The sequence below is a fragment of the Pan paniscus genome, chromosome 13 (assembly GCF_029289425.2).
Source record: "Pan paniscus chromosome 13, NHGRI_mPanPan1-v2.0_pri, whole genome shotgun sequence".
NCBI lineage: Eukaryota > Metazoa > Chordata > Mammalia > Primates > Hominidae > Pan > Pan paniscus.
In genome coordinates this window covers 104,784,143-104,810,075 of record NC_073262.2, presented here as the reverse complement: position 1 = coordinate 104,810,075, position 25,933 = coordinate 104,784,143, and the positions used below count along the sequence as shown (strand labels likewise).

The window sequence follows — 25,933 nt, the reverse complement described above, 5'->3', positions numbered from 1 at the left end:
TCCCCCTTTAGTCCTGGGGAACACAAAACCTTTTTGACCCAGGAGGGAATCCTTACATCCCTGGGCAGGTGACAGCAGGTTCTCAAGTCATCGAGGTTTTTGGGAAGTCACAATAGGCTGTGGTTCCAGATGGAGGCAGAGAGGCCACACCAGCTGCCACTACCAAAGTAGCTTAAGTCAAAACACTACGCCTGACTGGCTGGGCTCACAGTAAGCGCGTAAGTACAGTACACGGGAAGCACTCAATACGGGCTAGCAATTATTATTAATATTGGTGTTAAGATTATCAGCATTATTTATTTTACTCAGAGCTGACTGAATGCTGAGGGGAGAAACCCAGGTTGAAGTGATAGATTTCAGCTTTCTAGGCATCTCTGTAGATCTCAGATTGGGCAAATGGAAACAGCTGTTCCCATAGGGTTAGAGTTAACTTCACTCTTTATCCAACCAGCCAAATAAATATGATTTAGGTAGGAAACACATCACAATATAATCATCCCCAATAATCTTTGTTTCTTAGACAACCGTTTAATTTTGGCTGTTAGAGCATACTGTCAGCTGAGAACTCCCATGCCTGTCTGAAAAAAAACCAAACTAAACCAATTAAAAATACAAACAAAATAAAAGCAGAGAAGCCTATGTTATTACAACTTTGAACACTTACACCTTTTGCACAATATCTGCTTCTGGGGTCTGGATGTGCTCAGTCCGGGAAGCCCTGAGAGAGTCAAGGGTCATACTCCTTGGCTCTGGGTCTGTGAAAACAGAGTATCAATCAATAAAGGACAACAGGCAGTTATCCTAGGAGGAGATCAGACATGGAAAAACATCTACCTGGTGAGTAGCCAAAGGCATGCAAATTAGAACAATGACGTATGCTATACCCAGAAAATTAGCAAATACTTCAGAAACCAGGGCTGACACATGGCAAGTAACATTAAAATTAGTATTAAAATATCCTTTGGGAAAGTGATATGACAGTATGTATCAGTGATCAGAAAAATGTTCTAGCCTTTGATCAGGAATCTCACTCCTGGTATTTATCATAAGGAAAGAATTCAAAAGAAGAAACAAGCTTTTTGTACCAACTTACTTCTTATTACATTACTTTTTTTTTTTTTTTTTTTTTTGAGACGGAGTCTTGCTCTGTTGCCCAGGCTGGAGTGCAGTGGCGTGATCTCCGGTCAGTGCACCCTCTGTCTCCTGGGTTCAAGTGATTCTCCTACCTCAGCCTCCTGAGTAGCTGGAACTGCAGGTGTGTGCCACCACACCCGACTAATTTTTGTATTTTTAGTAGAGATGGGGTTTCACCATATTGGCCAGGCTGGTCTTGAACTCCTGACCTCGTGATCCACCCACCTTGGCCTCCCAAAGTGCTGGGATTACAGGTGTGAGCCACTGCCCTCAGCCAACATTACTATTAATCATGAAAAATTAGAAACAGCTCAACAAGGGAGACTGGGGGAGTAATTTATGATACATTAACTTGACATTTAAAATTATGGTTAAAAAGATAAATAAGCAATATGGAAAAACTGATATGACAAGTAAAAATATAAACTACAGAATAGTGTGTTAGAACTCTATAAAATCTGGACGGATATGAACTGGAAAACAGAAAAAGGAAATAATAGATAACATTGGGAGGTTTAGGTGTGTTTATATTTTTTCTTAAAGGTTATAACATTGAAAAGCAAGTTGATTTTAAAAAACAAATGTTAGGCTCACGCCTGTAATCTCAGCATTTTGGGAAGCCAAGGCAGGCAGATCACCTGGGGTCGGGAGTTGGAGACCAGCCTGGCTAACATGGTGAAACCTCATTTCTACTAAAATACAAAATTAGCTGGGTGTGGTGGTGGTGCATGCCTGTGATCCCTGCTACTCGGGAGGCTGAGGCAGGAGAATAGCTTGAACCTGGGAGGTGGAGGTTGCAGTAAGCTTAGATAGCACCACTGCACTCCAATGAGCACCACTGCACACCAGTGGAGCACCACTGCACTCCAGTGAGACTCTGTCTCAAAAAAAAAATAAAAAAATAAAAAATAAAATAAAATAAAATTTAAAAAACCCCCAAAAAACCCCCCAAAAAACAAATGTTAACTTTTTTTTTTTTTTGAGACAGAGCCTTGCTCTGTCGCCCCGGCTGGAGTGCAGTGGCACAATCCCGGCTCACTGCAACCTCAGCTTCTTGGGCTCAACCAATCCTCCCCACCTGTCTTGCAAGTGGCCAGTACCACAGGTGTGCACCACTATACTCGGCTAATTTTTTCTATTTTTCGTATAGACGGAGTCTCACTATGTTGCCTAGGCTGGTCTTGAACTTCTGGGCTCAAGCGATCTGCCCGCCTCAGCTTCCAAAAGTGCTGGGATCACAGGCATGAAGCACCATGCCTGGCCAAAAAAACAAATGTTATCTTATGAGGATATGAGGAAGGGTTACACAGGCCACACAGTTAGTGCTCTTTGCTGGGTGCTCTGCAGACCGTGTTGGGCTACTCTTTTAGAATGAAGAGTCTCCAGACCAAGACTTCATATTGGACTAGTCTACATCTTGTTTTAGTTACTTTAAATAATTTTTTGATTATGGAAGATACATTTTATTGCAGAAAAATTGGAAAACACACAAAAAAAATCATAAAGAAGAAACAAAACCCCCACAGTCAACTCATAACTATTAGAATGACTAAAATTAAAGACTGACTGTACTGAGATTTGACAAGGATGTGGAGGAACTGGAACTCTCATCTACTGCTGTTTGGAATGTAAAATGGTACAACCACTAAGGAAAATAATTTGGCAGTTTTTAAAAAAGTTAAATATATACCTGCCGTACCATCCAACTATCCTACCCCTAGGTATTTTACCCAAGATAAATGAAAGAAATGAAAGCATAAATCCATACAAAGACTTGTACACAGATGTTCACAGCAGTTTTATTTGTAATGGTCAAAACTGAAACAGCTCAAATGTCCATCAACAGATAAACAGATAAACTGGTGTATATATACAATACAATACAACTCAGCAGTAAAAGGGAATGAACTATTGATATACCTGGCAATATGGATGAATCTCAAAATAATTATGTTGAGTGAAAGAAATCATACGAAAAAGTACATATGGCTGGCTGGGTGTGGGGGCTCATGCCTGTAATCTCAGCACTTTTGGGGGGCTGAGGCAAGCAGATCATCTGAGGTTGGGAGTTCGAGACCAGCCTGACCAACATGGAGAAACCCCATCTCTAGTAAAAATACAAAATTAGCTGGGCGTGGTGGTGCAAGCCTGTAATCCCAGCTACTCGGGAGGCTGAGGCAGAATGGCTTGAACCCGGGAGGCGGAGGTTGCAGTGAACTGAGATCGCGCCATTGCACTTCAGCCTGGGCAACAAGGGTGAAACTCCATCTCAAAAAAAAAAAAAAAAAAAAAAAAAAAAAAGAATAAAGAAAAAAAGTACATGTGGCATGATTCCATTTATATAAAATTCTAGAAAATGCAAACTAATCTATAGTGACAGAAAACGCATCAGTTGTTGTCTGGGGATGAAGGAGGCTGGAATAGGGGAGGTATGAGGAAACTTTTGGGAGTGATGAATATTGTATTTCGATTGTGGTGATGGTTTCATGGGAATTGTACAATTTGAAAAGGTCTAATTTATTGTATGTCAATTATCCCTTGATAAAGCTGCTTTAAAAAAGTAGCAAGAGATATGTTAATACAAGGAAAGTGCCTAAACCAGTGCCAGCACACGGTAAAAACAAACAAGAACCAAAAAAATCTCACCATGCTCTCTCACTCTACCCATATACAACTACTGCAAATATTTTGGTGTATTTGCTTTCATGTATATATAATGAATATCATATTTCCATATAATTGATTAGTGTATATTCAATTTTAATCTACTTTTATATTACAACTTTCCCATATAATTAAATATTCTTAATTTTTTTTTTTATTCTTAGAGACAGGGTCTCGCTCTGTTGCTCAGGGTGGAGTGCAGTGGCATGATCACAGCTCACTGTAACTTTGAACTCCCGGGCTCAAGGGACCTCCCACCTCAGCCTCCTGAATAGCTGAGGCTACAGGTGTACACCACCACATCCAGCTAATGTTTTAAAATTTTTCTTTTTGTAGAGACAGGGTCTTGTCATGTTGCTCAGGCAGGTCTCAAACTCTTGGCCTCAAGTAATTCTCCTGCCTCAACTTCCCAAAGTGTTGACATGACAGGCATAAGCTGCCACGCCTGGCCTAAATGTTCTTAAAAATGATTTTAGGCTAGATGTGGTAGCTTATGTGTATAATCCCAGGACTTTGGGAGGCTGAGGCAGGCAGATCGCTTGAGCACAGGAGTTTGAGACCAACCTGGGCAGCATGGTGAGATCCTGTCTCTACAAAAAATAGAAAAATCAGCTGGGCATGGTGGCATAAGACTGTCATCCCAGCTACTCAGGGGGCTGAGGTGGGAGGATCGCTTGAGCTTGGGAGATCGAAGCTGCCGTGAGCTGTGATGGCACGACTGCACTCCAGCCTGAAAGACAGAGTGGGACCCTGTCTCAAAAAAAATTTTTAATAGCAGCACAGTATGTTATCGTATGAATGTACCATAAGTGACTTAACCAAACATGTAATTTTAAAAATTCATATTGCTTCTATTTTTTATAACCATAAAGAACTTTGCATAGAATATCCTTGAAAGGAATTTTTATTTTGTTTTGTTTCTGAGACAGTCTTGCTCTGTCGCCCAGGCTGGAGTGCAGTGGTGCGATCTCGGCTCACTACAACCTCCACCTCCTGGGTTCAACCGATTCTCATCCCTCAGCCTCCTGAGCAGCAGGGGTTACACGCATGCACCACCATGCCCAGCTAATTTTTTGTATTTTTAGTAGAGACTGGGTTTTGCTATGTTGGCCAGGCTGGTCTTAAACCCTGGCCTCGAATGATCCACCCGCCTTGGCCTCCCAAAGTATTGGGATTACAGGTGTGAACCACAGCATCTGGTCAGGAATGTTTTGATTATTAAAAAATTTACTCTTTGTTCATATTTCTGATTAAAGGATGTACAGTCTATTTTTTGTGGGTTTAGCAGTTTATCAGGATTTATAAGTGTCATTTTAAAAACAGTCGATTTAAGCCATGTAGAAATACATATGAAAAAGTCTGCAAAACAAAACATACTTTAAACATGTTTAAGTAGATAGATTATCTGAAATTCTGGATTTTTCAGTTACTTCATTGTTATGCAGCCAAGCAATTCTTTTTTTTTTTTTTTTTTTGGAGGAGTTTCACTCTTTTTGCCTAGGCTGGACTGCAATGTCGCGATCTCGGCTCTCAGCAACCTCCGCCTCCCGGGTTCAAGTGATTCTCCTGCCTCAGCCTCCCGAATAGCTGGGATTATAGGCATGCACCACCATGCCCGGCTAATTTTGTATTTTTAATAGAGATGGGGTTTCTCCATGTTGGTCAGGCTGGTCTTGAACTCCCGACCTCAGGTGATCTTCCCACCTTAGCCTCCCAAAGTGCTGAGATTACAGGCATGAGCCACCGCGCCCACCCGGCTGGCAGCCAAGTAATCTTAACTTCAGTTGGAGTAAGCCCCCTAAATCCAGCTTCGTTGAAGATTCCAACTTCTATGTTATCCTCTCATTTGGCCTTCAAAGCTTTCCTTTAGGGTTAACATGGCTGTATGAATGGCATCTTCAAGTTCCAGATCTTCATTTTATCTTTTCTCAAGGGAAGTTTTCCCATTCACATAGTTCTTTCCCACTGCTGTGGCTTTCCAGGCCAAGTAAGCTCCAGATGGATCTGACTGAAATAAATATGGTTGTCCCTCATTCCAACCACAAACAAGTAAAGAAACTCCAAATGGACAAACACCACCTGACTGGGTATATTCTTGCATCACAGAAGCTACTCTCCGTACTAGCTGAGCTGTGGGAATGGGCACTTGGTACACAAGATAGTATTGTTGAGCTAGTTTCGAGCTGTGTGCACAAGCACTCTGTTATCTGGGCCCACGCCACCGTACACCAAACCTATGTGCTTGGTAATTGGTTCCACTTTGTCTACACTTCGCTCATCATACAGAATGAATTTCTGTTTTTTCTCGGTTGCTAATACCACACCATTTGCCGCTTTAATTCCCACTGACAGGGCTCCTCCAGCTATAGCAGCCAAAGCATATTCAATCCGGACAAGTTTATCAGACGGGCTGAATGTAGTCAGCGAAAAGCCGTACCGCGCTCCGCCATCTTTACCCGAAGAGCCAAAGCACAAGTATGTACAGTTTTTAAGTCACAATGCCTACTGCCAAATTGTTCCCCAGAAAATTTGTACCAATTTGAATCAGATAGACACAGATGCTGATCTAAGGGAGCTTACATTCCAGTGGGGAAGATGAACATTAAAACAAAACCAACCTCAAAACACAAAACTGTTTTTGAAAGGAAGACTCTAATATTCAATTCGTGCCTTTCTCTCTGAGAAGTAGATTCTTGCATGAATTAATTTATTTCTTCTCAGTTTTATTTGAAGATGTTATACTTTTAAAGAAAGATTTGAAAAGAAAAAGTTCACCCATTATTCCATTGGCATCATTCCCTTAATACTACAGTTAATCTGTTTTTCAATGTTATTTTGTGGTTTCCCCGCCCAAGAGCTTCTTTGCAACTTTGGTTTTCTTCTACTTCTACTCAGGTTCAGGGAGGTGTCCACTGTCTCTCAAATCAACCACCAGACTTTAGAGGGGCACAAGATTGTTAACGCGCAAAGGTGGTTGAGGAATTGGAAAGGTTGACTGGGGCTGCACCTCGCAATTTATTTTGTCTTGGATAATATGTAACATTAACAGAGAGCAGAAGCTGATTAAAGTATCTTGGTGCCAAAGGGTAGTTCTGTGAGGATTTCTTTCCTTAACATGACTGGCGCGAAAAAACTCTCACTGAAGACTCTCACTCTCACTCTCACTGCTCTTCACAACTATTTTGAACTCTGGGACAGGGCATGATATAACCAGCAGAGGGCGTATTTGTATTGACCAAAAGCTGAGGTTGTACATTGGTGAAACTTCCATTGTGATTAGAATTGAAACCTTCCCAGTTTTGGGATGTGGGCCATAGAAGGGTGATTTTTTTTTCTCTTAGTAAAATAACCTGATATTTAGGAAGTATTGGAACAAACGAAGTCAGTGCTTTGAATAACTTACAACTTTTAAGTACTTTTTAAAAGTCTATAAAATATCTTAAGCATTCACAGTATAGGAAAAATACTGTATACTCATTGCCACTTAGTTTTGTAAAATTTTAACATTTTGCTATATTTGAGTCATGCATTGTTTTCTTTCTTTCTTTTTTTTTCTGAGACAGAGTCTCACTCTGTTGCCCAGGATGGAGTGCAATGGCACCATCTCAGCTCACTGCAACCTCCACCTCCTAGGTTCAAGCAATTCTCCTGCCTCAGCCTCCCAAGTAGCTGGGATTACAGGTGTACGCCACCATGCTCAGCTTATTTTTATATTTTTACTACAGACAGGGTTTCACCATGTTGGCCAGGCTGGTCTCAAATTCCTGAACTCAAGTGATCTGCCTGCCTTGGCCTCCCAAAGTGCTGGGATTACAGGCATGAGCCACTGTGCCCAGCCTGAGTCATGCATTTTCTAAAGAAATCAAACATTTAAGACACAGTCCAAGACTTCATTTATCACATGCTACTATGGTGTGAATGTTATTGTCGCCTTCAAAATTCATGTGTTGGAAACTCAATCAATATTCAATGCAGCAATGTTGGGAGGTGGGGCTTAATAAAAAGTGTTTAGGTCATGGAGGGCTCCATCCTCATGAATGGATTAATGCTGCTATAAAAAGGGTTTGTGGGCTGGGCACAGCGATGCACACCTGTAGTCTCAGCTACTCGGGACGCTGAGGCTGTGGATAGTGTGAGTCCAGGAATTCAGGTTGAGCCTGGGCAACATAGAGAGACCCCATCTCTAAAAAAAGAAAAAAGGCTTGTGGGAATGAGTTCCCTCTCTCTTGCCTTTTTGCCTCCCACCACGTGAGGACACAGTAAGAAACCTGCATCTTGATCTTGGGCTTCTCAGCCTCCAGAACTGTGGGAGACTATTCTGTTCTTCATAAATTACCCAATCTCAGGCATTCTGTTATAGCAACACAAAATGGATTAAGACACATATAATCCCATTTCCCTCTCCCTCCCAGAGGTAATCAGTCTCTTCAATTTGATATTTATCAATCCTCACATATATTTTTATATCTGTATTACATATACATGCACATGTAAACAATATATAGTATTTTTTACAAATTAAAACTTTACATAAATGATATTATTTATGTAACTTGTTCAACTTGCCTTATTTTGCTTAATAAGGCAAAAAAACCTTAATAAGTCTTTTGGGATTAACCCATATTAATACATGTAATTTTATTTTCAGCTATCATATAGTATTCCGTTGTATAAATATGTGACCATTTAAAAATCCGTTTTACTATTGGTGGCCATTTTTATTATTTCCTATTGTTTATGATTATTAATAATGTTTCAATGAACCTTTTTAGGTGAGTCACTGTTCATACATGCTTTCTCTAAAGGATACCTGGGAATGAACTTGTTGGGATGCAGGATATATGCATCTTCAATTTATTTAATATTTTCAAATTGCTCTAAATTACTAAAACTTTATATCCTCATTAATAGTGTTTATAGACTTTTAAACTTTTGCTGGTCTGATATATATGAAATGATATCTTTTTGTTTTAACTGGGATTTTCCTGATTAGTAGGGAGAACTTTTTTTTCTCTATGGCCATTTATTTGTGTTTCTTCTTCTGTTAGTTGCCTGTTCACATCATTTGCTCATTTTTCCTTTGGGTTGATTGTCTTTTTCTTTCCCTATTTGTAGAGGGAAGAAATGCTGCTGCATTTTGGTTACTAATGCTTTGTTGGTTACATGCATTGCAGGTATCTCCTTCTAATCTGCAATTTGGCTTTTAACTTTATGTTGTCTTGTTGAAAACTTCAAACTTTAATATAGTCAGATTCATTGGCAGGGCACAGTGGCTCACACCTGTAATCCCAGCACTTTGGGAGGCCAAGGCAGGCTGATCACTTGAGTTCAGGAATTTGAGACCAGCCTGGCCAACATGGTGAAACCCTGTCTCTACTAAAAATACAAAAATTAGCCGGGCCTGGTGGCACACACCTGTAATCCCAGCTACTTGGAAGGCTGAGGCAGCAGAATCGCTTGAACCCAGGGGACAGAGGTTGCAGTGAGCCAAGATCATGCCATTGCACTTTCTGGGCGATAGAGCGAGACTCCGTCTCAAAAAAAAAAAAAAAAGATTTATCAATAATTTTCTTTATGGTTTGTGTTATGAATAATAGGTAAAAAGTTTTTTCCTTTCCCAAATTCATAAAAATATTCTGCTATATTTTCCTCTAAAAGTTAAATTTTGCTTTTTGACATTAAGCTCCTGAATACACCTGATATTTTGTGAGGTGAGAATTTTAAAATTGCACAACCAGTTGTCTCAAAATTATATAGTGAATAATAGATCATCCTTTCTCCACTATTTCCCTTTATAATGCCATTGCCATATATCAAGTTTCCATATGTGGGCACATTTATTTCTGGATTCTCTATTCTCTTCTGTCTGTCTCTAAGCCAATAGCACACAGTTTTATTTTTTACAGCTTTAAAATAAGTTTTTATATTTGTCAGGGCAAACTTCCACTTTATTTTTTTTCAAAATTATACTGGCTAATGTCTTAGTCTGTTCAGGCTGCTATAACAAAATACCATAAACTGGGTAGCTTAGAAACAACAGAAATTTATTTCTTGTGGGTCTAGAGGCTGGAAAGTTCAAGATCAAGGTGCTGGAACATTCAGTGTCTGGGGACATTCAGTGTCTGGGGAAGTCTCACTTTCTGGTTCATGGAGGGCACCTTCTTTTGTGTCCTCACATGATAAAAGGGGCAAGATAGCTCTCTGGGGCCTCTTTTGTAAAGGCACTAATCTCATTTATGAGGGCTCTGCCCTCATGACTTAATCACCTCCCAGAGGCCCAACCTCCAAATACCTTTACATTGGTGATGAGGTTTCAGCATGTGAATTTTTGGGGGACACAAACATTCAGACCATGACAACTATTTCTGGCTTTTCTATATGAATTTTAATATCAGCTAATCATGTTCTGCCAAAAACCCTGTTGGGGATTTTTAAAATTGAAATTGCACTGAATTTATAGACTGCCAAAAGGAAAAACCAAACCAAACCGGAATCTGATCAAGTTTCTAGACCCAAGTGTTAACTTACAGGACATGTGGAAGACAGAGAAACATGTTAAACTACACTATGAGGACGCAATCAGCAAAGTCTAGATTGAAACTGAACAAGACAAGTGACCCAATTTCCTACAAATACACTAAAAGGGGGAAAAAAAAGAAATGGAAGGGAACTTATAAATTCAATGAGATTTAAAGGCCATATCAACCAATTGTAAACAGTTGGTTTGCAAATTCCAAAACAATTATAATAATTATGGGACAATTTGAACTTTGAAAACTGATTGAATATTCAATTATATTAAATAATTATTTAAATTTTGGGTGTAATAATGGTATCATGATTATGTTAAAAGTCATTTCTCGGTGCAGCGCACCAGCATGGCACATGTATACATATGTAACTAACCTGCACATTGTGCACATGTACCCTAAAACTTAAAGTATAATAATAATAAAAAAAGTCATTTCTCATCTTTGAGAGATATGTTCTCAAGTATATATGAATAAAATGATATGAGCCTAAAATTTGTTTCAAAATAACATGGGAGAGAGAAAGGAGTTGGAGATACAGGTGAACAACACTGGCCAAGAGATGGGTATATGGGATTCACTGTGCTGCTCTGTTCACTTCTGTGTATGTTTGCAGTTTTCCATAATAACAATTCCTTTTAAATTCTATTTTTAAATTGTGCTTTATGTTTTCAAACACTATTTTTTACACAATTGATTTCTGTGTATTGATCTGTATTTAGTAATCTTGCTGAATTCTTTTGTCTTTTAATGTCTTGTCTGTAGAGTCCCTTGAATTTTCCATATAAGTAATAATATAGTCTGGAAATAATACCAGTGTCATTTTCCTCCTTCCTATCCTTTCATCTTTCCTTTCTTTGGTTTCTTTACCGTTCTGGCTAGCATGGCTAGTACAATGTTGAATAGAATCACTGATAGAGGACATCCTTGTCCTAGTCCTGTCTCTAAAGAGAATGCTTCTTGGCCAGGCGCAGTGCCGCATGCCTGTAATCCCAGCACTTTGGGAAGCCCAGGAGGGTGGATCACCTGGGGTCAGGAGTTCGAGACCAGCCTGACTAACATGGTGAAGCTCCATCTCTACTAAATACAAAAAATTAGCCAGGCGCGGTGGTGAGCAACTGTAATCCCAGCTACTTGGGAGGCTGAGGCAGAAGAATTGCTTGAACCTGGGAGGCGGAGGTTGCAGTGAGCCGAGATCGTGCCGTTGCACTCCAGTCTGGGCGACAAGAGCAAAACTGTGTCTCAAAAAAGAAAAAAAAAAGAATGCTTCTCAAGTTCTACCATTCAAGTATTCAAGTGTGATGTTTACTATAGGTTTTTCATGGATACTCTTTGTCAAAATCAAGAAGCCCTCTTTTATTCTTAGTCTGATAAGTTTTAATTGGGAATGGGTGAATTTTATTTTTTTCCTTTTGCATCTATTGAGATGACCCTAAGGCTTTTCCCCACTAACCTCTTAGTGTGGATTATAAATATATTTTCATATGTTAGACCCTCTTTGAATTCTTGTGATAAACCAAATTCAGTTGTGTGTATTGTTAATACTTTTAAAAATATAAGCTTAAGAATTTGATTGGTTAATAGTTTATTTAGGAGTTTTGTATGTTTGATCATAAGTGAGATTGGTCTATAATTTTCCTTTTTTAATTTTATTTTTTGAGACGGAGTTTCGTTCTTGTTGCCCGGGCTGGAGTGCAATGGTGCTATCTTGGCTCACTGCAACCTCTGCCTCCCGGGTTCAAGCGATTCTCCTGCCTCAGCCTCCTGAGTAGCTGGGATTACAGGCAGGTGCCACCACGCCCAGCTAATTTTGTATTTTTAGTAGAGACGGGGTTTCTCCATGTTGGTCAGGCTGGTCTCGAAGTCCCGGCCTCAGGTGATCCGCTCGCCTTGGCCTCCCAAAGTGCTGGGATTACCGGCGTGAGTGACCAGGCCCGGCCTATAATTTTCCTTTCTTATGTTGTCCTTATCTCTAGTTTTAGCTGCTTTTGGGTTTTGACAAATTTAGGTCTCTTGTTAGAAATGAGCTTTTCTTCCTGGAAGGTGAAGAGAATTTTCAGAATCAAGGGACGACTGTTGTTCTCTGGGACTCTGGGGGACTTCCCCGGGGACTTCCCCAGTCTGGGCTGTGTAGGAGTAAACCAGAAACATTCTTAAGCGTGCACCACTTCCTACTTCCTCCTCTTCCAATATGAAGGAGAACTTTGAAATACTTCCCAGAGGAAAAATAGAGCAGTACCAGAGTTAGGTCATGTAGGTGCTAAGGACTAGCAGAATATTTTGCACCTAGTACTGCAGGCTGCAGATAGCAGGGCCTGGCAGTGTGCTGTGCCATGACTGTGCAGGCATCATACTGGGCAATGTGGGGAGCAAGGAGCCCCAGACCTTTGCATGGTGCCATCTTCCAGGCTGTAGATTCTGGTGAGTGGCACCACCAGGACTCCTGGGCACACACTTCTGGTCTCCCTGTTTTCTCCACAGTGTTAGGAGGAACTTTTCCAGCACTGGCCACTCCTCACTTCTTTGCACAGGTCAGGCAATCATTACACTTGCTCCTTCTGGAGCTGTTTATTCCTGAAGCTGGAAACTGCCCAAGGAAAAGTCTTCAAAACAAAACTGACCTGAACGGAACTGAACTGAACTAGATAACCACTAACACTGGGCAGACTCCAGTTACCCTGGTTTTAATAATTAGTTGTCATGCACGATTCTCTTGACTTGTAGGCCTCAGGTTTCTTCATCCATAATATAAAAGAACTTCTAGATCACCTCCAAGATTCATGCTGGCTTAAAAAACATACTGCCATAATTTTGTGATGTTTCCCTGACTTTTTACTATTTCCTCTCAGAAACACAGGGATGGCATCACAACTCAAAGATTCAAGGACCATGGAGTCATAGAAACCTGGGTTCATCTCTCAGCTTCTCCACTTACTGGCTGTGTGCCCCTTGGGCAAGTTACCTAACCTCTTTGAGCCTCATTTTCCTCATCTGTGGAATAGAAACAATGCACTTTGCCTCATAAGGTTATAGTGAGGATAAAATAAGCTCAAAGTACATAAAGCACCTAGCATTACGTCTTGCTTCATAGTAAATGCCAAAAATGGCCAGGCGCGGTGGCTCACGCCTGTAATCCCAACAGTTTGGGAGGCCGACGCGGGTGTAAGCCCGCAAACAGCCTGGCGAAAACCCGTCTCTACTAAAAATACAAAAATTAGCAGGGCGTGGTGGCAGGCGCCTGCAATCCCAGCTACTCGAGAGGTTGAGGCGGCTGACTTGCTTGAACCTGGGAGGCGGAGGTTGCAGTGAGCCATCGCGCCACTGCACTCAAGCCTGGGCAACAGAGTAAGACTCTGTCTCCAAAAAAAAAAAAAAAAAAAAAAAAAAAAGTAAATGCCAAAAATTACTTCCCTTTTCTCCACCCCTAAGTGGAAAATTGGCCAAAATAAAACAGTATCAATTAAAAAGTCCAATTGTTTGGGTGGCACTCCAGGGGTTTGCCTGCCTCCCTGCCTTCTCCCCAGGGACTATGCGTGCCTGCTTTTCAGATGTTTAGACCTTCTAGCTCTGCCAGTCTCCATCTCGGGATGGAGTCCATAGGAGGCCCCAGCGTTAGAGACATCACAAGCCACCACAGAGAGGAAAAGAAAAGACTAAAGGAGGCGACACACTCGGAGAAGTGACCCTTCGGGGAGAGCCCGCCTGGGGTCTTGAGCTCACCAGCGAGGAGCTCCTTTTGTAAGGCCGGGACGACCTCGCGCAGCAGAGAGGCGCTAGGCAGAAGCCTCTCCGACGCCGCGGGGACCCGGAGCGGCGCTATTGAAGCCATAAACGCGGCAGGCCCCGAGAGGAGCTGCTCTCAGCGCGCCTGCTGCGGGGCCCCTGCCGCCGCGGAGGCGCAGATGCCGCAATGCTGGACCACTTTGGCCTCCCTCCCCGATTGGCCACACCTTTTTTTCCCTTTAAAAAAACTGCTTGAAGAATCTTTTCATTCATATTTCTCTAGTTGGGGTGTGTGTGTGTGTGTGTATGTGTGTCTGTGTATATGTGTCTGTGTGTGTGTCTATGTATGAATGTGTGTGTGTATATGTCTGTGTGTGTGTGTGTGTGTGTGTGTGTGTAGTATTTCTTTAAATCTCTATTTCCCCGGACCTTGCTGTTTTCTCCTGTGGGGGGCGAACCCTCTTTTTGATAGCTGTTAACATCCAGCATTAATCTATGCAGACAGCCTGGGGAGGTCAGCCTCACTGTTGCCCAGCTCTGCGACCAAGGATGTGGTACTTAACCACTCTGTGCCTCAATTGTCTCATCTGACAAATAGGGATATCAAGGCCTGCTTCTTTACAGGATTAGTATAAAAGTTAAATGAGGCACTTTACAGAAAATGCATAGCCTGGTGCCTGGCACACAGGGAGTGTGAACTGCTGCCTTCTCTTGATGTCTTCATCACAAATGGGTGAACGCAGTCTAGGTTCGTAAATGCCTTCCTTCATGTCAGCCATTACCTCCTACAGGAAGCCCTACCTGATTTCTCTCTATCTGGATCAGATTTCTGCCCCAGTCTGGATCAGTTGTCCTTCCTGTATTCTCTTAGAGCACTGATCACACTCCACTCACTGGAGCTGTCTGCACACATATCTGTTTCCTCCACCAAAGCGGGAGCTGCAGTAAGGAGTGTGTTTTATCCAACCATGAAGGCTATGAAACTTAGTAGGGATCAGCAAGTGTATGCTGAGTGAATAATGGAAGCTTCCATTCATGCAGTCGGTGGTTAAAGACTTAAGATGGCCTGAACCTGGAGGCTGAACCATGGAGCTATCTCAGTGGTAGCACCGTGGATTCTGCTTTTCCCCTTAACAGAAACAGTTCCAATGTCATTGAATCACAGAAAGTGAGAAACAGAGATTGGAAGGTCAATTTTGTTATTTTCAGATCAGGAAGTGGAAGCCTCCAGAGGCCCAGAGGTTTATGGAGTCCTCATGCCATGCCAGAGAACCGTGGCAAAGCAGTGCTCCCATCTTGACCCATTGAGCTCTCACTCACTTGTTGCTGCACTGAGCCAGGGCTCACAAATGGCACAGGGATGGCCTCCTCCCAGGCTGTCACCTGAGGGAGGCTGGGTGGTAGAAGAGATTTATGTAGGACACAGTGAAGGTGGCAGACCGGCCTTCCCTGGAAGTGGGGGTGGGGGATGAGCTTGGGAAGGAGGCCCGGCCCCAGTCCTGGATCTACAGCCTACCACTGTGCAAGCCTGAGCGACTCATAGACGGCCAGAGCATGAGAATGGGATGGGGCCCTAGAGATGATCCATCCCGACCTCCTTGGTTTATGGGAAAGGAGACCAAGGCCCAGAGAAGCAATCCGCCCTTCCCTAAACTACAGACTTAATCAAAAGCACAGCTGGTAAAGGAATCCATGTCTTTTGAATCTGAAACCCAGTTTCCTCGATGAATAGATTTCAGTGTTTCCCAGACATCAGTGGGCATATGAATCACTTGAGGACCTTGTTAACAGGCAGGTCTGGGGTGAGACCCCAGATTCTCTTTTCTAATAAGCTCCCAGGTGCTAGCTAGAATGGGTCTAGATAGGTGGTTCTTACAAAAATCTCTGGTCTAGACTGCACTATGATGAAACGACTTGGTACACTAGCCACGAATTAGACCAGCCTTATCAGGTTAATGAGGGCATTGGCTGCTGGGACACTCACTGAGAAGCTGACAGAGCCAGTGTCCTCCTTCCCCATCAGCATTAGTCACCTGTTTTTTGTTGTTTTTGTTTTTTTTTGGAGACAGGGTCTGGTTCTGTTGCCCAGGCTGGAGTGCAGTGGCATGATCATAGCACAGCTCACAGCAGCCTCAAACTCCTGGGCTCCAATGATCCCCTGCCTCAGCCTCTGGAGTGATGGGACTACAGGCATGTGCTACCATGCCCAGCAATTTTTAAAATTTTTTGTAGAGACAGGATCTTGTTGTGTTGCCTAGTCTGGTATCAGACTCCTGACCTCAAGTGATCCTCCTGCCGTGGCCTCCCAAAATGTTGGGATTACAGGCGTGAGCCACTGTGTCTGGCTGAAAATTGATCCTTAAATAGTTAAAAAAAATTCCTTGGCACTCCCTCTTCTTTTTTCTTCAAATACTTGAAATCCTTTCTGAACATTAGTGTTTATCATTCAGGACAGGAAAATGCCTTCTTTAATTTTCTGTGGTGATATTTCATTGCATTAAACATGGTCTGAATAACCTTTAGGCAATCCAGCTGGTGCCTGCTCTTCCGTCATGAGACAGGAAATCTGTTTTGACTGACTTGGTCATTGCTTAGGTTTGGCCATGTTCTGTGTTGCCTAAAACCTCTATCACACTTGGCCAAGCCCTTGGAGCCCTGTCAGTGTTCACATTCTGCATGTGTGATTTATGATATGGCAGATCTGAAGACTGGAGCATGTTTCCCTGGCTAGTGTCACTCTGCCTTGAAAATGGAGGTGGTAAGAGCTCATGTGAACAGAAATCTGCTTAGAAGCTTAACCAAACCCAGGATCAGGCTACCATGATATATTGTTGTCTGGTATCCCCCAAACAACAAGCTCTTGTAAAATTAGTATAAAAATTAATTATTTTTGATTGGATGTCAACTGAAGGACATGGTAAAATATATAAACAGAAAAAGATCAAGTTAAGGGTGAAATCCAAAATCTGTGACTTTACACATTTTTCTTTTTTTTGAGATGGAGTTTCGCTGTTGTTGCCCAGGCTGGAGTGCAGTGACGCGATCTCAGCTCACCGCAACCTCCACCTCCTGGGTTCAAGTGATTCTCCTGCCTCAGCCTCCCGAGTAGCTGGGATTACAGGCATGCACCACTGCGCCCAGCTAATTTTGTATTTTTAGTACAGATGGGGTTTCACCATGTTGGTCAAGCTGGCCTCAAACTCCTGGCCTCAGGTGATCCACCCGCCTTGGCCTCACAAAGTGCTGGGACTACAGGCACGAGCCACCGTGCCTGGCCTCCCATTAACATCTTTTAACAGTGCAAAGTTCATCTGACAGTTATGGCTATAAGATTATAAAGCCCCACCTAGTGGTCTGTACCTTGGCCGTCGTGGTGAGTTTCTCTGAGGGGTCTCCCTGCTTCTTCCTGATAGTCCAGTGCATTTCCACTTTCCTATTGGGTTAACACACAACAAAGAATACATTAGACATAATAAATGCAAACACTTTAAACAATTCTGTGATCCCATGACCTTTGGTAAAAGGAAAGCCAGTTTTCTTAGTGGTTTCTTCTCCTTCTTCGTCAACTTTTTACTTAAGTCTCCAGGAAGGCTGCTACTAGTGTTAAACAGGCTTAAAGAGCCAGGCAGGGCTAGGCATAATAATATGCACCTGTAGTCTCAGCTACTTGGGAGACTGAGATGGGAAAATTGCTTAAAACAGGAGTTCCCAGGAGTTTGAGTCCAGCCTGGGCAACATAGCAAGACCCTGGACTCTGTCTCTTAAAAAAAAAAAAAAAGCCAGGGCCAGGCAGGCTTGGCATCAGCAGCATCGAGCACTGTTAGCTTCCTGGTTGTACTTATTTTCATGGGGTCTTATCCCATTCATCTGTGCAGTGCTGAATGCCTAAGGCATGTAGGAGTTTACTGGAGGAAGGGGAGAAGAATGTCATGACAGAGGCCAACTAGCAGAAGGAAGCAGGGCACCTCCAGGACTTGAGGGAGGACTAGTGTGACTACAGCAGAGACTGAGAGAACTGCGCAGGGTTGGGAGGAGTCAAACCCCCATGGCCTTGAAGGCAGGTTGAGGACTTTGGTCTTTATCTTGAGAACAAATGGAAAGCATTCAGGATTTAAAGCAGGGGAGCCAAAGGGTCAGACAGGCCTTTTGTGGCATCCTCAGGATTACCACGGATTTGGTTTCTTATCACATTTGATCCCTTCTTCCTTCTTTCCTTGAGTCATACAAGCTGCTTGCAATCTCTCCTCCCAGAAATCTCCATAACTGTGGTTACCAACCCTGGCTACACATTAGAATTATTTGAGAAGTTTTAGAAAATATGATTCCCAGGACCTGACTCCAAATAATAACAGTCATACAGCTGGAGTTGGGGCATTTTAAGGCTTCTAGGGTGAGTCTGATATGCAGCCAGGACTGAGAATCATGCTCTTCTCTAGAGTGTTGCAAGAGCAGCTCCTCAGTGCCAAAGTAACATGGCAGGTAGAGTTGGTGACCCAAGTAAGCCCCATGTGTCTGATGAGGCCAGATCTGGGCCTTTGTCACCTGGATCCCTGCTCAACCCACAGCTTCATCTCGGTGCTAGAGCTGGAATCTGGCATGAAGGGTCCTGGAAGTCTCTCCGGGTTTACCCTCATTCTGTAGTGACAGTCAACTTTCCACTTTGTTATCAAAGCCACATCCTGCTTTGAGAAGAGACAACTAATTATCTGCTATTTTGGCACTCTCTTTAATTCCCCTCTGACTTCCCTCACTTGGTGGCTTTTTACCTTGTGTGTTTGTTTCTCACTTGTTAGCTTAGTGTTTGTAGCTGATGATATATACTGACATAAAAAGGCTAACACAGGTAAATAATTTTCTTACTTTTGGGTTTCTTATTTTGGAGACAAAGTCAATTTGGCCTGGTACAGTAAAAAAAAAAAAAAAAAAAAAAAAAAAAAAAAAAAAATTCCCTGAATAAATGGAAAGGAGTAACAGGCTAAGTTAGAAGACTAGATATCCCTGGTTATAAAGCCTTTTAATCTAACAAGAAACTGTATTGAAAGGGAGAGTCAAGCTTCTTCTTTTGGAAGAATTTTAATGCCAAGAAGGATCAAACTTCAGTCTCAACAACACACAGCCATGAGCCTTCAGGGGCAAGGAATATCTTCTCATTTCACAGAGTGGGAGAGGGAGATAGAGAAACTCAGGGATTTGGAAAAATATTTTCAGGTGAATCTTTGTTAGAAAAAGAAATAGTCTTAATTTGAAACTCTGTCAATTCAATTGTATGTTGCTTAGAAAAGTGTCAAAAGAACTATCTTTTTTTAGATATAAGAATACACATGTGGCCAGGTGTGGTGGCTCACGCCTGTAATCCCAGCACTTTGGGAGGCTGAGGTGGGCAGATCATGAGGTCAGGAGCTAGAGACCAGCCTGGCCAATATGATCAAAACCTGTCTCTACTAAAAATACAAAAATTAGCCAGGCGTGGTGGCATGCACCTGCAATCCCAGCTACTCAGGAGGCTGAGGCAGGAGAACTGATTGAACCCAGGAGGTGGAGGTTGCAGTTAGCTGAGATCGCACCACCGCACTCCAGCCTGGGAAACAGAGCAAGACTTCATCTTGAAAAAAAAAAAAAAAGAATATACATGTGAAATAACTTCTATTTAAAGTCATTCATTCACTGCAACAGATTGGAAACAACCTAAATGTCCCATCAATTGAGGACTAGTTAAATAAATTATTATTAGCTTATACAATGGAATATGATGCAACCATTAAAAAGCACAAGCATCTCTTTTTTTTTTTTTTTTTTTTTGAGACGGAGTCTCGCTCTGTTGCCAGGCTGGAGTGCAGTGGTGCGATCTCAGCTCACTGCAACCTCCGCCTCCCGGGTTCAAGTGATTCTCCTGCCTCAGCCTCCCAAGTAGCTGGGACTACAGGCACCCGCCACCATGCCCAGCTAATTTTTGTATTTTTGGTAGAGACGGGGTTTCACCATGTTGGCCAGGATTGTCTCGATCTCTTGACCGGTGATCCACCCGCCTTGGCATCCCAGAGTGCTGGGATTACAGGCGTCAGCCACTGCGCCTGGCCTACAAGCATCTCTTTATGAATTAATGTAGAACTGCAAGATGTAGTAAGTAAAAAAAAAAAAAAGACTCTGGGCCAAGTGTGGTGGCTCACACCTATAATCCCAGCACTTTAGGAGGCCCAGGTGGGTGGATCACCTGAGGTCAGGAGTTCGAGACCAGCCTGGCTAACATGGTGAAATCCTGTCTCTACTAAAAATACAAAAATTAGCCAGGTGTGGTGGTGCGTGCCTGTAGTCCCAGCTACTCGGGAGGCTGAGGCAGGAGAATCGCTTGAACCCAGGAGGCGGAGGTTGCAGTGAGCGGAGATCGCATCACTGCACTCCAGCCTGGATGACAGAGTGAGACTCCATCTAAAAAAACAAACAAGCAAACAAACAAAAAGACTCTGAACAATGTGTATAATATGCTAAGATTTGCATATAATATCTATCTGTGTATGTATCTATCTGTATTTGCTTATATATATGCATTATACATTCCAGGAAGGGGACACAGGAAACTAGCAACTCCAGTTGTTCAAGGGAAGGGAGCTGAGCAGCTGGAAGGCACGCTGTTTTCTACTTAAATTTGAAAAAAAAACCTTCTGAATATATTTCAGATTCAAAATTTGAATTAAAGAAACTAAACCTAAATAAAATGTGATGTCACTTTTAGTCTGAGTTACAAATGCATGATTAAAACAGAGTGATGGAAACAGGTAATAATACTTGGTGAGTGAGCAAAACAAATGGAGGGACTGTAAATTCAAATCCCAGTTCTGTTATTTTGGCCAGGTTGTTTGCTCTTCCTCTGTTCATTCAGCTAATGAACATTTATTGAGTGTCTGCTGTGTGCCAGGTACTGAGATAGGCACCGGGGGCACAAAGATGAAAGATGTATTCGTAGGATGCTCACTGGCTTGTGGGGAAATGACAAGTCAGTTTGCAATGCAGCGTGATAAATGTTGTGGCAGATTATGACAGGTTTCTGCAGGGCCTCACGGGAGGTGAAGCTAAATTAGGCTGGGAAGGTTGTTTACCAGCAGACACAGTGCTAAATCTTGCAGTGAAGGGAAGGCAGAACAATTCCAAGCAGAGGAAGCAGCATGTGCTGGTTAGGGGATAGTTTGGTGCGGGGGCAGTGTGTGGACAGTGTAAATTAGACACAGGCCAGATCTTGCATGTTACAGTTCGGAGTTTAAGAAAAATTGCACATGGTATATTTTTCTATTTGTAAAATAAATACATCTTTGATGCTTGGAATTTAACCAGAGGGCCAATGGGGACACAGTAAAGAATTTCAAGCAAACCACTGATAAGACTGAGCTGTATTTAGAGCACTGGCAGCAGTGTGGTATTATAAGACTGGGGGAGGAGGAGGAAGAGTCACAAACACTTTGTGAACACAAACTACAGCACTGAAACCAACATGTGAGAGGCGCTTTCTCCGGTGGCTGAAGTACAGGTCCTGCAGTCAGGCTGTCTGCACTCAAGTCCTAACTACTACACTTGATGTCTTACAGACCATAGGAGTTAACCCCTGAGCCTCAGTTTCTTCAACTGGAAACTGACAGATGCTGGACAAGTGATCTTAGGTTATCTTTTCCTTGGAAAACCTTCCAGCCATCCTGCCCTCCACTCTCATGCACAGCCCCCCTGCTGGGCATGTTACTTTTAGGACCACAGCAGGCTTTCTTAGGGAGCTGCTGGGAGGATGGAGGAGCATGTGCTGCAGGAGTCTGAAGTGCGGCCTCCAGCCTGTCTTGAGCCAGCTGCATGACCTATCATAGAACCTCAGCTTCTACACCTGTGAAATGGAAGTAATAATAAATAATTGTAGAGTTCTCAAAAGGCTTAACCAGGAAGAGACATTTGGAAATTCCATGTAACATACCATGTGATACATGAATATAAATGACTAATTTCAATACTTTCTTAATGATGGAAGAAAATCAGGATCTCATTCAAAAGTTTCAACTTCAAGGTAGTATAACTTTTCCTGTGTAACAGAAAAGTCCCCTACACTGTCTTTGTTAAAGACTATGATTTTGGCCAGGTGTGGTGGCTCACGCCTGTAATCCCAGCACTTTGGGAGGCCAAGGTGGGCGGATCACGAGGTCAGGAGATCGAGACCATCCTGGCTAACATGGTAAAACCCCCTCTGTACTAAAAATATAAAAAATCAGCTTGGCATGGTGGCGGGTGCCTGTAGTCCCAGCTACTTGGGAGGCTGAGGCAGGAGAATGGCGTGAACCCAAGAGGTGGAGCTTGCAGCGAGCCGAGATCACGCCACTGCACTCCAGCCTGGGTGACAGAGTGAGACTCCATCTCAAAAAAAAAAAAAAAAAGACCTTATGAAAAATCATAAAGTATCTTGTGTTATTAAGATAAAAAAGATTAATATATAATATCAAATCTCTGCTCCCTTCTTGGGTTCTGCAGCTAGAACAAAGAAGTACAACTAGGTACACAGGAACAGAACAGACAGACCTCATAGATCTCTGATATTGTGGGGTTTTTTGGCTTTGAATCCTAGCTCCCTCTCCTGCCAGCCATGTGACTGATCATCTCTGAGCCTCGGTTTCCTCATCTGCACAGTAGGGATCAGCACAATTACTGGGAAGGGTGACGGGAAGATTACACAAGGCTCAACCTGTGAGGGGCCTGGCTCTTAGCAGGGATCAGCGAATGTTCCTTTCTCCCTTATGAATTGAGTCCTTTACAGATGTGAACATTCTTTCAAAACTATTAGTTCATGTAATGCTTGCTTCACTGTTGAGAGGCAGGTATGGAGTTCCCAGTATTATTATTATTTTTTTGAGACAGACTTTTGCTCTTGTTGCCCAGGCTGGAGCGCAGTTGTGCGATCTCAGCTCACTGCAACCTCCGCCTCCTGGGTTCAAGAGATTCTCCTGTCTCAGCCCCCTGAGTAGCTGGGACTACAGGCACATGCAACCATGCCCGGCTAATTTTTTATATTTTTAGTAGAGACGGGGTTTCACCATGTTGGCCAGGCTGGTCTCGAACTACCTGAGGTGGTGATCCACCCGCCTCGGCCTCCCAAAGTGCTGGGATTACAGGTGGGAGCCACCATGCCCTGTCAGGTCCCAGTATTATTATTTCTGTTTTATTAAAGAGAAAATGGAGTCTCAGAAGCGTCACAAGGTCACTTAGTATCAGAGTGTCAGAGAAGTACCCCTTGCCCCATCCAGGGCTTCCCAACTACTAGTCTGACACTTTAATATTGATAATATTATACTTAATTCCATTTTTTTTTTTTGGAAATAGAACACACTCATACATATTTTTTCCTGGGAATATTATTCAAGTGTCCTGGAACCATTAAATCTTGAGACCAGCTCGTGATCCCTCTACAACTTTCCTGCCAAGTGGTCATCAAGGCACGTTTAAATGATTGTGGAGACCAGAACTTATCTCCTAAGGCACCCTGCTCCATCTTTGGATGATGTCCTAAGCCAAGCATTATTTTCCTGTTGTATGTGAAATCCACAGGTTTCGGGGCAGCTCCCTTCTGCTTGGTGGGATGCATGTACACCTGCCCACATACGTAATGCTTGGGACTGGTCTCAAAACAGGTGGGGCAGCTCTAACTCCAGGCATGGCTGGCTGTTGTCCGTGTTCAGGCCAATTCCTCTACCTTGCATTTGAGGGCACTATATGCTAACTGTGTGGGAACTGCGAGGTGGAAGCTTATTTCTCATTCTTCAGATGTTCTGGGCGTAACATACACATCCTTTGATATCAACGTGGAGTATCAGGATATTCAATTTGATATCTAGCATTAATAGGCATTATTGCTATTTTCTTCCCTACTACCATGACCTAACACTGATAATTTAAAAAGTCCCTGAAAAAAACCTCTATCCTTATTCATTCATCAATTACCATTTCTTTTTGAAAAAACACAAATTGAGTTTTTAAAAACATGGTTCAAAAATTTTTTTTTCTTTTTTGGTTTAGAAAACAGGCTGGTCTCAGCTGGGTGCAGTGGCTCACGCTAGTAATCCCAGCACTTTGGGAGACTGAGGCAGGTGGATCACCTGAGGTCAGGAGTTTGAGACCAGCCTGGCCAACATGGTGAAACCCTGCCTTCAGTGTTGTAAAGAGGTTCTTAAAATGTGAGAAGTTCACATGCAATAAATGGAAAATGAATGAATGCTCTCCTGTAGTAACGTGAGCCTGCCTCTGCCACAACATTGTGCTATTACCTGTTTCATTGTTTATCTTCCTGTTAGATTCTAGGCTCCCTGGAAGGTCAAGGATAGAGATGATTCATCTCTGTATCCTCAGTGCCTATCACAGTGTCTGATACTCAGAGCATATTTAATATATGTTGGCTGAGGGGGCCGGGCGCGGTGGCTCACGCCTGTAATCCCAGCACTTTGGGAGGCTGAGGCAGGCGGATTGCGAGGTCAGGAGATGGAGACCATCCTGGCTGACATGGTGAAACCCCGTCTCTACTAAAAATACAAAAAATTAGCCTGGCATGGTGGCGGGCGCCTGTAGTCCCAGCTACTTGGGAGGCTGAGGCAGGAGAATGGCATGAACCCAGGAGGGGGAGCTTGCAGTGAGCCGAGATCATGCCACTGCACTCCAGCCTGGGTGACAGAGAGAGACTGTCTCAAAATAAAAATAAAAATAAAAATATGTTGGCTGAGGGGAACCGAATGATCAGTGGGAGAGAAAGCTTTATATTGTCTCCACAGAACTTGGGTGGGACTGGAGGGAAGGGCAAAATCCTGTGGGGTCAGAAAATCTTCCTGGTGCAGATGGAATGTGTCCATAGGAATGGAATTTTCTAGAAGGAGTGCTGGATGCTTAGCTAACATGATAGGCGGTGTTTTTGATTGGACAGGGCTCAGCTGGGGGCTGCAGTGAAGCTTTATAACAGATGGTTGAGCATAGGCACTGGAACTGGGCTGCCTGACCAAATCTTGCTTCTGCCATTTACCAACTGTGTGACATTCGGTAAGTTACTTAGCCTCTCAATGCCTTAGTTTTCTCATCTGTAAAATGGAGTAATTCTACATACTTAGATTCATTTTATGAATTAAATAAATGCATGCATATACAATTTAGAACAAAGCCAGACACAGAATAAGTCCTCAGTAATGTTAGCAACTGTGATTATTTTTATCTCTTTCCATTCCCTTGTTCTGCCTTGACCTTTCTTATCACCTACCCTCATCCCCTGCCACATGCAAAGCCTCCTACATGCCCCAGGCAAAAATGAATGACATGCCCTGCGGACAGGCAGGAGATACACAAATGAATGTATAGGATGAGTTGGTTTCCACACAGCTCCAGGTGTGGAGGACAGCCTGTGTGCTCTTCTCTGTTTGAACTCATCATCTTTGTCTGTACTACCCTGAGACTGTGTCTTATTACTACATGGCAATCCCTAGGAATCTGGTAGCTACCACATCCATAAGGAGAAGGTCTATCTAGGGAGAGCAGTGAACACTGAACATTTCCAAGAGAAGGTCTTTGGGGCAAAGACTGGCCTGGGAGTCAGAAAGTGTACCGAGCGTGTACTTCGTGAGTCCTTTGGAAGCAGGCTGAGTTGCCATTTCTGTGAGTCTTGAGGGAGGCGGCCAGGAAAGTGGGCCTTAGGGATGACAACACTTTTCCTTCTGTAATACTGTGCCAAAATTGCTGGACAAAAAAAGTGTAATACAAAAGCATTGTGGATACTAAATATACAAGCAATTATTGTAAAATTCCCCACTTTGAATTCTGCGTTCTTAGATGCTCCATATTTTCTTTTTTTTTTTTTTCTTTTTGAGACAGAGTCTCACTCTGTCACC

General features: G+C 42.9%; 1 protein-coding gene across 5 annotated transcripts in view; it reads right to left on the bottom strand.

Annotated features, from left to right (window-relative positions):
• KIAA2012 (KIAA2012 ortholog) overlaps nt 1-25,933 on the bottom strand; it is a 131,787-nt gene that overhangs the window by 20,603 nt on the left and 85,251 nt on the right. For all 5 annotated transcript variants that reach the window (XM_055108967.2, XM_034954811.3, XM_055108966.2 and 2 more), the window contains exons 15-16: nt 17,412-17,484; nt 665-755 (exon numbers count right to left, since the gene is read on the bottom strand). In XM_055108967.2, the coding sequence (XP_054964942.1) occupies nt 665-755; nt 17,412-17,484 (164 nt within the window). The remainder of the gene's footprint in view (nt 1-664; nt 756-17,411; nt 17,485-25,933) is intronic.